The sequence below is a fragment of the Tetrao urogallus genome (assembly GCF_951394365.1).
Source record: "Tetrao urogallus genome assembly, chromosome: 2".
NCBI lineage: Eukaryota > Metazoa > Chordata > Aves > Galliformes > Phasianidae > Tetrao > Tetrao urogallus.
In genome coordinates, this window is record NC_136814.1 from 45733335 (window position 1) to 45745510 (window position 12176).

At 37.4% G+C, this 12176-nt stretch overlaps 1 protein-coding gene across 1 annotated transcript in view; it reads right to left on the bottom strand.

Annotated features, from left to right (window-relative positions):
- Nucleotides 1–2988: 2988 nt before the first annotated feature.
- The window catches only part of EPM2A (EPM2A glucan phosphatase, laforin), a gene marked incomplete at both ends in the record, with an annotated part of 38504 nt that continues 29316 nt past the window's right edge, over nt 2989–12176 (bottom strand). The window contains 2 exons of the mRNA XM_079532993.1: nt 2989–3269; nt 4702–4943. Coding sequence (XP_079389119.1) covers nt 2989–3269; nt 4702–4943 — 523 coding nt within the window. The remainder of the gene's footprint in view (nt 3270–4701; nt 4944–12176) is intronic.

A 12176-nucleotide genomic window follows, 5' to 3' on the forward strand; every position in this document is an offset into this window, starting at 1 on the left:
GTGTGCACAGGAGCCAGAGATGAAAGAGGGTATACAGCAGTCCTGCCAGCCAGCCCAGTGTCCTTCACGGAACTGCATTCCCTGACTGAAATCTCATGCAGAAGGTCCACATTAACTGCTTTCTGATTTCGAAAGGCAAAATATTCATGAAACCAAACCACTCAGACCTCAACCCATTCATCAAGGGGCTGCGTTTGTTATAGCATTACCTGTAAGAGCTACCTGTGCTCAGATCCTTCGGATACATAGCCCTGGGAATGAACATACACTATTGCCTATTAATGACACTGACGTAACTATCCTGAATCATGAATGGTCCCATCTCATGTAGCAAGTCCTGCTTTCTTCTTCAATATTGCAAAGGTGAAAAACTGCTAGAAGAGGACAAAGAATACTGATGCTCTTACAAGCAGATAACCATTTTCCTTAACTGATGCTTTTCAATGACAATTTATAACAATATTTCTACCTGGTTCTTGTTACTGTCTGTACATTAGTTTGGCTTCTTGGGTGTGCTGTAAAATAAACATTATCTGTGTTAATCTTTCGATGGGAGTTGCCCTTCTCTAAGTATCACAGCACTTTTATGACTAAGCTGGTAAACTATACTTGGATGTGAACAACAGAGCTGTCCTCATCCTGACATCCAAACTGCATGAGGAATCTAGTATGTGGAAACAGCTAATGATCCAATCAGCACAAGAACATATTGCAAATTGCAATTGTAATAAAAAAGCAGTAGATGCAGATCTATCATGTAATTATACATTATGTTTTCATATCATTGCTTTTTCTATTACTGTAGCCTCTTTCAATAATCTCTTCAGCATTTAAATTCCTAGTTGCTTTCAACAGACAGAACTTTTAATGGATGTTACTTGTGACAGAGTGACCTTCAATGAAGAAAGCAAGGAGGTGGCAATGAGGAAAAAAAAGTGACAAATCAGCACAAAGGGATTACAAGCCATAAGAACTCCTTGCACTCGTTGTTTAAATGATATTGACAAGCTGTTTTCATGTATTTTATCAGCTACTGTGATCTGCATACTATACAGCTCACCATCAGTTTCACAGACAAGGAAACTGAAATGGCAACAAACAATGAATTAACAACCCCTTGCTAGGGCTTCCTTAAATAATATGGCTTCTGTATCATTTGAACTCCTGCACTTCAAGAGATGAAGCATCAGTCTGCTTCAGCTGCCACGGAAACGAGCATTAAGGAATAGCCAACACAGCATGGTTATACCTTAGCTTTACATTCGTGTGCACCATGTTATGCAAGAACTCTAAAAAAGAAATACAGTCAGCTATGAAACTAATAACATGTCAGAGGCAAAACCACAAGTGTTGGTCATAATAGACAAGTTGCATCAAATTGAAAGGAAACACAATTTAAGCTTGGGGTTTCAACTGTGTTTCAAAAGAACTGTAAAACTTAAGCAAGTTCCAGTTTCTGCTCCTCATGGCATCCTCCTCCTCCTCTCAGACCTTGTTTTGGAAGGGCAGACAGCAGACCCTCAGAACTGGCATAGTGTAGCACACAAGCAACAGATCAACAGATCAACATCAACATCATTGAAGTGGCTGGCCCCTATCCCATACAGAGGTCAGTCATCACCCTTCCTGTTACTTATGAAATTGAGAGCCAAATGCAAAGAACTAAATGGACTACTGGAATCACCATGATGTTATTTAATTAGTGAACTTTTCTCATCCACTTTCTAAACAGGCACTGTTAGTGCAAAGCAAAACCAAAGCCAAACAAGCAAATAAAAAATGTAAAAAAAAAAAAAAAAACAACCCCACAACAAATCAGGATCAAAACCACTCATATTCAATAATTTAAACATTTTTTTCCTTTTGAAGACTACTGAAATAGAAGATAAATAAAACATATTGTATTATGCTGGGCATTCTCCATTAACAGCTCATATCCAAACAGGCAGTATTACTTCAAAGCAAAAACAAAGAAACAAACCAGAAACGAAGTCATGATCAAAAACACACATTTAGAATAACTTAAATTGCCATTTTTCTTTTGAAGATAATTAAAGTAGAAAATAAATAAAATATCATATTGCATTATGCTGGACTTTCTCCATGAACAGCTCATACCCATTTTTATATTACATATTCAGATAAACTAAATTTATCAGTTATATTACACTGGCATCGATGGGATCTTTAGAGGGACAAGTCAGTTGGCTAGAAAAAAAAAAAAAAACACTGAAGAATAAATCTATAGAAATTAGTTTCTTAATGTTTATGTATCCTTAATCCTCTGTTCTCTAGAGAATGCTTTTCCTCTCTTGATCAATCTTAGACCTATCCTGCAGCAAACTGGTTTTACTCAAGCAGGACTGTGAGCTATCAAAATATTTAAAATTAACTGCATAGGTAAAAAAAAATAAAATTAGTTGCCTGCATTTGATACTAGTTTTTTGCTCAAGAAACTCAGATGAAAAGTCAGTTTCTGGTCTTTTGCACTAAAACCACTTTTCTACAAAATTACTAGAAAACACTTCAATAATGTACACTCTAAAACAACTGAGCCGCTTTTGACTATCCTCAGCTCCATCCAAATCTGAACCATAACTCAGTCAATCTTACACCTGTTTTTCCGAGAACATCTTCCCTTCCTGTCACTAAAATACTGCCAACAGTAATTATTTTATTTCAAGTCTTGTCTTATTATCTACTCTAACACTCAGCTCCTGTAGGCAAATAGTTAAAATAGAATCTTAGTCTCCTTTCGCAGACCTTTGGGTCTCCTACTTGCAGCAAAAGACTTAAAAACATGAATCATATCAGCTTAAAGAACGCAAATGAAAAACACTCAAAGGCACTTTTTAACGAAATTCTCAGGGCTGTTATGACAGGTGTGCAATCTGATGAGGAGAGGCAGAAGTCTGATTCATGATTTCTTAACCACTGGGATTCACATGTAAGGATTGCTCTTCATCTTTATTTTCTTTTTCTGCTTTTCTACTCTCCTACTTTACATGAGGAACGAAGAGGTCCAAATTTCTGGAAGAAATCATCTTCAGCACGAATCAGAGCTTCCTCATCTATGTAGACAGCCGGTCTCCTGGAAGCCAAGAAGTACTGCACCTTCCGCAGGCTCCACCCCATCACATACTTCAGCCAGCCACTGACAGCAGCTGTAGACCTGCCAACGCCAGCATTGCAATGAACGTAGACAGTGTGTCCATTCTGAAGCAGCCCATGCAGGAGGCAGACAGCCTGTGGCAACATCTGTATTCTTCCTAAAGATAAAAACAAGGGCACGGTCACTAGCATTTCAGAATGTTAGGTTCACGGTAGAGATTTTGTCAGCACAGCCTGATGCACTGTAAATGCTATATATTTTTCTGTTTTCTCTCTCTTTTTTTTTTTTTCCCCTCAAATGACCTACTCTAACCTTCATTTCTTCTTGCAGATTCAGATCATTCAAAACCTGTAAAATGCTCAAAGTCCTCTCTAAATACACCTTCTGATTAACATTGAGCGTGCATGGCATATTCATTTTTCTGAAATAAGACAGGAAATTACATCAAGCAGCACATCTTTTATAGCATTCAAATCAGCAATCCAAAAATGTTTTGTTTTGTTTTTTTTCAAAGTTTTTGTTTTTTATCACCAATGGTTTGTGAATCTACCTATCCATTGCTGCTTTCCAAAACCTGGTAATGAAAACAGTAACATCAATCATAAGGGAAGGAGAGAGAACAGAATAGCATTTTCCTGTACAACTTAACACTCTTATAATCAAATTGTGTACTGAGCATATGGTTAAATAGTCTGTGTATGATTAAGAGCAGTCTTTCTCACTCCCAAAGGGATGAATATACTGTATTTCTTGATACCTCTCCCTGCTACCCTGGGAATTGAAGCTGCAGACATCAAAGTGTAACTTCTCCTCACGGCAGAGATAAGCACTGACGTTAAGCCCTTTCAAATCCCTGTCTTAAGGTCTCCTGTCCTTCCTGATGCCCCATTCCTGATGTGACAGCTCCCTGTTCGTGGCAGTGAACTTCACTCTGTTGAAAGCACTCTTGTTTGAGTGAGCAGCCTACCAGCCAAATACACACTTCCTACCTACGGGCTAAAAGCAAGATTTTGAAATGAGCATTCCAACCGAGGAATTAAAAATATTAATGAATTAAAAATATTAATTTATGTTATGATGCAATGCACTGTGGGTATTCTAAATCAATTACAAATAATTATAGAAATGACTCCATGGAGATTCATCAGACTGGGATACTGTAGATAAAGAAAAATAATTTGCTTGGGGAAGGGAGTGGCTACACTAGACATACAGCACTATCTCTCTCCATTTTTAACCAGCAAGATGGCAAGCTGTCCTGCTGTGCAAGCTTGCAGTCTTCCACCTACACAGCATATTTTCATTATACAGGCTGAATGCAAGCTGAAAGCACAAGTAGTCAAGCAGTTATCTGTGTCTGATGGCTTTAACCTCAAATACACATATACTGCCAGACACAAAGTAGTTTAGATGGCCTCTCCACCTACCAGAAAATGTAAATAAAACAAAAATATCCTTGAACTCTAGCTGTATTTTCACACAAAATTTACACGAGAAAAAAAAAAAAAAGGCAGCCACGACAGCAACAGTTTAGTAACTCAAAGGTTTTACTGCTATTAATTTAGCTGCAAGACTGGTCTGAGCATTACCTTCAGTGCTCATGTCTGGAGTTGGCATCCAGACATAGGCGAGACCTTCCTCTTTGTACAGTTTCATGAGGACTTCAGGGCTCATAGGTTCTGGGTAGCGATTGCAGCCCCAGGAGTTCTGAACAATGTCCCACTCGGTCTGGAAGTTCATCACTGCTGTGACACCCAGCTCGTGCTTTAGCTTGACCGTCACATGCTCCAGCTGCCGAGGGCAACTTCCCAGCCAGATGTTTGGCAGAATTCTAGCACGGAGAAGACATTGAAGTGGGTTTGATTAAAATATCTGAATGTAAAAACTGCCAAATTAAGTGATGTTCTAGCTCAAAACCTGCTTAGCATCATCACATGAATACTCCTAAGAACAACCTTTCATTTCATGCAGTGAGAAGCTTCCTCATTCGTTACAGTTTAGTTGGTAATGATTGATGGTGGGGATCAAGCTCCTAACCTTCTCCAAAAGTCTAAGAAAAAATTCTGAGCAGTTACTAGCACAGGTCCCCAAGGCATCCATCATTCAGTCTGCAGTGGAAACTTACCAACATCACAAATTAGAATAAGAGAACTCTTCAGATTCGTGCAATTTGCAGAGAAGAAAGAGACCAAAGGATTCACATTATCCAAATCTGAATAATAAGACAAATCATAGAACTCTTCTGGCTTTGTAGCTATCACTATAATGAGGACAGTAGACAGGGGGGAAAAAGAAGAAAAAAAAACAAGGAAATAAAAACCAACAACCCTTAAACTTCTCTACTGTGAGAAAACTCAAAAAGGAATTTAATTAGTAATTTTCTTCTCATTTTTCTCTTCACTAGTAGAGTCTAGGGGGAACCAAGCACAGAATTATAAGCCTAGTTTCCCTCAAGGTTTGAAGAACTAGATATTTTCTCATGAAAACCTCAAGAGATGCAGTTAGAATGGATAAACATCCACATTTCCAGCAATTCTTCAAATCAAACTTCAAGACTGCTATCATTCTCCCACTAATAACTATCATTAAAATATCCTACGTCCCAATCACTTTTTACATAAACAGAATATTAAGAGCCTTGTTTTTAAATGAGAATATTTAATCTGCACATACAATTATATTTATGTTATCTAAAATTGATTATTTACATTCATAAATTATTAGTGATTTATTTTTTCTGTATGCAAAAACATCTATTTTGAATATGCAATTCACAAAGTACAGTTAAATATACTCAATAGTTGAGTGAAGTTTATTAACAGCAAAAAAAAAAACCAAAAAAAAGAATGCATGCTACATCAAAAACAAGATCTGCAAAAATAAAATATCTGCCATAAATTTCTTAAAGGATTTTTTTTTTCTTCCTCAATTTTAATCTCAGGGATAAATGGGAAAACTTATTTTTATTGAGGAACAGTTACTCATATAAACAGCCCCTAGGTCAGCTACTTCCATTTGATAAGACTATGACGGTAATAACTGTTAACTAGCACTTAATTAAGCCCTGCAATTGGCAATGATTAAATCCTACTATATTACTACGGAAAGATAGTCAAACATAAAAACGCACTCTAGAAAGCACATTTTATTGTTATTGCTTCCTGCATTTGAGCTGCATCCAGAGAGAGAGGCATACAGCTATGCAAACACAGCCAACAGTCCCAACAGCCCCTGCATCAGTGAGGCAAGCACCTTGACCTCAGGGTGGTACAGGACATGGTAACTGTTGAGTCATGGCCTGAACCACTGATTGAGCACCTGGGGAAAGTCAGCCCTGGGAGCACAGGTGAAGGCAATTCAGTGTGTAACCGGAAGGGGGGAGCCTGGCTGCACCTCTCTTAGGCCTCATTTAAGGGCTGACTGCCACTGGGGAGGGATCTCTGTCTGGAGATTCCTCCCTGGTGGAGCTTTCCCATGTGAACTTAGAATCTTCTGATTGGGTAACCCATCTTCTTTCCTTATAGCACCTTTCTATCATGATAATCCTTCTGTCTTTACACCTCTGGTGTAATACCTTTTCCCATTGTATTCATCTGTCCAATTGCTACAACCTGAATCTCAGCTTTCTAGCTCACAGTGAGCGAAAACCTGAGAATTTGGATGAATATATTACACAACTAATAATTATTTTAATGTGTTGCTTGAAAGAAAAATGGAAATACTGCTAATGCTTTGTGACTATATGAGGATATTCTTTCAAGAATTTTACTATCCTTCCCTCAAAGGCTTTCCTGGAGATATAAACATGTCATTTTCTTGATGTTTTTTGAATTATTTAATACAATAAGTTACTTGACAGGAGAGCAAAAGTATGTAGTTTTTTTTTGTTGTTGTTGTTTTTTTGTTGTTTTTTAGCATTTGATTAAATCAGGAGTGATGAATTCCTGAGATAAATAAAATTCTCAGTAATGCTCCTGCTTACAAGTAAAGCAGTGCCTAACAATTTTCTCCCCAGTAACTATTTAGTTGGATAACATCATAGCTGTACTATCCACAAGACCACTGAGATATGTACTGCTTATTTATTCTGGTTTTTTTTCAGTCTAACAGTCTGGTTCTGTATTTAACAATAATAACCATGATGGTTTTATTAAGTTTTTAATCATGCTATTTCCCTGTAATTAACCAGAGCAGTAGTGGCATTCAGAATGACCAGAACAACTGCAATATTCATTTATTTAATATGAATCTCTCACGTATTGGTTTTCTGAATAGATCTGAGAGTTTTGCCTAAGACAGCATCAGGACCAAGCTTTGATCTTGGTATTCAAGCCTCTTATTTATCCAGTTCCAATGACTGTGAAGTCTTGGTTTTGCTGGACCCAGCTTAACTGTTCTTCTTCCAGGAAAACAGTCCCTGCATAGAACAGAAGGGCAGAGCTCTCCTATTGGTCAATTCATATCAAAGTCCTGGGATAATTCCACAGTACCCATATTTCCATTTGGCTTTAGCTGGTTCAAATCTTAACTTAGTCTTTTATCAGAGGGAAAGGATAGGTGCAAACAAGCATGGCAATTGATGAAGAGTTTAGCAGCTGTGTTCTGTATAGAGATTAATGACAGCCCTACTGAAAGCTTGATTCTTCTGAGGACCAAGGAAGTGTTAATTTCATTTTTACATCTTACTTTAGTAATAACGAATTTTAGTTTTTTTCCAATATGTCCTTACTTCTTTAAGCTGCCACTGTACTTCAGTAGCAGCTAACTAGATTGGAGCAGTGGAGTGCTTGGCATGAGAAAGAGACCTCTTATCTTCTCTGCTTAACTGTCATGCAAACTGCTTTGAGCTGCTCAACAGCTGCTGCTTTCCAGCTCACATGTGGTTGTTTTCCAGCAGTGGATTAAGTGATCCTTACCTACAGTTTTAAAAAAAAAAAAAAAAAAAAAAACCAACCACAAACATTTAGGCGTTATGTGTGATAGGTAAACCTATGCTCTTTGCAGTCATTAGCCCTTTTCATATTCCCTAGTATCACAACAAGATAATTTAAACAAAATTTTACTTAGAATTGTTTTAATACTAAAATAGCATTTTGTCACTGTATATGTAAACTTCCTGTTACTAAGGATAGTATGCCATGCCTGATCTCAGAAGACATGGTCAATTCAGTCACAGTTTAGCAATAGAGAAACTACCTAGAGCAACATCAAAACATTCAGTTAACCTGGCAGGCTAACATCTACAGATTTTCTAAAAGCTGTTTCTTTAAAGCTGCCTTCTGCTAAGTTACTTTCATCCTGCCTTATGCCTCAGTTCCCCATTGGGAATGTGAACATGATATTTACCCACCTCAAGAGGACTTCGGGGGATTAAATGAATAAACAAATGTGGAAAGTTCTAATCTGTGGTAAAAACAACAAAATATGAGACAGGTATCTATTGAATTTGCTTGAGTTACAGATCCCAGACTGAAGGCTGACATCTTAAAAAATACTGCATTTTGACTTACAAACCGAGAAACCCAATAGCAATTTATCTCTACTGAGGAATAAATATGGAATGTATTTGTATGATTATTTTCCATCTGTCATCACACTTAAATTATTTTTAATGATGTAGATATACATTGCACTTGGTTGCTTCCCCCAGGACCCTGCACAGCCTAGATTAAATTGTAACTATTCACTAAGAAAGCATCTGGAACAATAAATGCATTCCCTTTAATGAATGCATATACAAATGGTCTTCCCATCCATAAGGAGAAAATGAGTCTGAGGCTCAGACTAGAAGAAATGTACCCAAGGAATGACGTGCTGCACTTTTCAATCCCAGACCTCCACAGATGGCACAAGACCAGTCCAGCAGCTGTGGGGCTCTGGTTCACACCATGGGTGACCTGCCACAGGGGAAGGTACTGAGTTACTGCATCCAGTTGCTCCTTTACATGCTGATGTCTACACCGCTTCTGAAGAAAGCTCCTGTATTATTGCCATTGTTTGTGGTTTAAAGCAAACAGATTTGAATTTTGGTTTTCTTTAAAATGCTGAGCTGTAAACTAGGATGACTCAGGTGCTGTTTCCAGATTCATTGAATATTAGTGCACTAGGAGTGGTCATCTTGTAAAGTTTTCTAAGATCAGCCAGCCCTTCTTGGGGGTCACAGCTCTTACAGAAAAGTGCATGATTCAATTCTTTGGGGAACACATTTCATTGGAACATCTGTCAGGAACAATATTGTGGATGTCCATTTAGCCGTATAGTTGCCAGATTTAATCAAGAAAGAGGACTTCATCAAACTAGAGGGTTTTTTCCATTGGTTATTGGCAGTAGAGAGTGATACATTAGCCACTCCATTTGTTTATATTGATAACATGCTGGATCTTAATCAAAAATGTTATTTTAAATGAAAAGTGATGGATTTATCCCTTAATGCCAGCTCAAGACGTAGCCCAGTGTTAAAGCTTGCAATTCACTTTGGTTGCCTGCACTACAGTTTTCTCTTAGATCCTGTGGAGAATCAGATGACAAGCAGGGACAAGATTTAGCACAGGGTTGTTAGAGTTAGACTAGTATGGTTAGGATGAGGTTAGACTTGATGATCTTGAAGGTCTTTTCCAACCTGAGCAATTCTATGAGTGTTGATATACACATAACAGGGCAGGGCAATTTAGCTGAAACAAGAAAAAAAATGATTAAATTGCCTGTGTTGTCCCTTAAAGGCTTTGATTTTGTAAAGGTGTAGCATGCAACTATGGCTACATATATCTTGCAGCAAAACTTATTTTGCATTCCCATAGGAATAAAATATACAATTAAGCCAATTTACCCCCAGCATTTTGTGATGCTCCTATGCAGTATGGTTTTGTACTGATGTGGTGCTGTTACCCTGATACCAGTACAAGCAAGCAGTCCAAGGGGAACTTAGGCCTGAAGTACAACTCAGTTAGAGATGTATTTGCAGCTCAGTAACTACTGGAAACTGCTTCAAATTACAGTGCATCCCACTCTGAAGGCAGAATTTTTTAATAAGGTGGATTTTTCAATGGAAAATCTGTCCGAATCAAAAGACTGCACTGGAACTTTTAGTTTTAGCCAAGTTTAAACTAGCGTAATGACTAAAAGTCTGATGAGAAATAAATGAAGAGTGAGGGATATAAGAAATTCCTACCTCTCTTTCCCTTTCTCGCACTTGACAGATGAGATATTTTCAAAAGTATTGCTTTGGGCATGTTCAAAATGAGAATAGAGGAAATCTTACCAGCTGTAGCTGAGATGCTCTTTCATCTTTTTTCCTACCCTCTACCTAGTGACAAGGCACATCATATTAAACAGTAATACCAGTAGATCATGATGATCCATAACTATTATGCTGTATGTGCTCACTGTTCTGCCATTGGCATTTTTTTAATACCACATTGCAGCTTATTTTTAAATACACATGCATCTTCCCCAAAGCAACAAATTAGATACACCTCTTTCCTGGGCCTTACTTGCTCTCTTCTCTCCCGATCGCTTGCTAGAATTCAAACAGGGTTCCTGTTGCTTAGATTCCTATCTGAAGTTCTGGAATGCATTTACAAGCAAAGAAAGGTTTTCAGGTGACCATGCTGTGTTCTCCAATGGATGACACTAACACTTTCAAATATGGCTTGATATGTAAAAATAAATTGATGACTACCCTTGACTCCAGAAATATTTTCCTAATGTCCAACATGAATAGTTTAGTCACAGTTAGAGCAAATTCTTCTTGTCTCCACAATGGATATGCAAGACAGGTTATTCCCTTCCACTCTTAAAAATTTACATATCTGAAAATTACTAACACACATCCACACAGCTTCTTCATGCTAAAATAAATATCTAGCCTTTCCTTGCTTGTTATATATTCAGAGTATTCAGCGATTCTTGTTTGCCTTTGGACTCTCCAGCTGATCAACATCTGTTTTAAGATGCTATTCCCAGTACTGAAAAGAAGACGTACCAGTTCAGAGCAGAACCAAAGATTAGTTATTTCTTGTGCCCAAAGGCTATGTTCCTATGTATAGTTCTGTCTTTTTACAGCATGAAACCGTTGATCTATGATCAACAAGAAATTCCATTTTCAAGTTAAGATCTGTCACAAGAGATGAGGCTACTCAAGAATGGAGCAAAATCTCCCTGAAACAGAATTATTTAATACCTTATTAGTTACAACTATTAAATAAAACTAAATGAATATGCAACAAAAGAGCAGATGAGATTTATGGTTGATGGATGCATCACAGGATACATATTGGAACAAATAATCTCAGTCACTCAATACACATCACATGGGTTTAAGTTAACTATAATCAATTCCAAAAGAAAACAGTGCATCCTAGAAGTTATGCTTAGTTTAAATGTTTCTTCAAAGTAGTAATGTTAGCCTGTACAAAGAAGTGAACTGAAAATGATAGAAAGTTTATAATAACCTCAAAACAATTATCTCAGTCTATGCACTAAAAGTTTGAACCTTCTGTTAACTATTGTACTGTATCAGGAAAGGTATAGAAAAACAAATACAGTCAAAATACAGGAGATACAGTCTATTGCCAAGAAAATAATTCCATATGAAGGCAGACTAAGAATGTAGAATATTTAAGAGAGAATTAGATTATAGCTTATGGATAAAATAAATTGGAGAGATAAATCAAGTAGCACTCCCTACATAAATATGGTAAAGAATCTCAGCTTCCATACAGCATCACCTGCACAGCAACTGCTAAGAGATAAGAAAAACAAGCAGGTGTTTTGTTTGGTTGTTTTTTTTTGCTACTTCCCCAAAATACTGACAACATATGTAGTTGTCAAAGCAGCTGAATCCCTGGTTTGGTCTTGTACAACAATCTGACTTCACTCCATTCTTTTTAAATAAAGGACACCTCTCACCAAAATGAATCCTTGCCACTGAAATATGACATAATAATGCAGATCTGAGGGGTCATGGCATTGACAATTCACTGCACATCATGCAGGGCACACAGGTAAATTATTGTGGTCTTAATCCCTTCTCCTGCTGACTTGCTGATGAAGTCTCCTTGCAGAA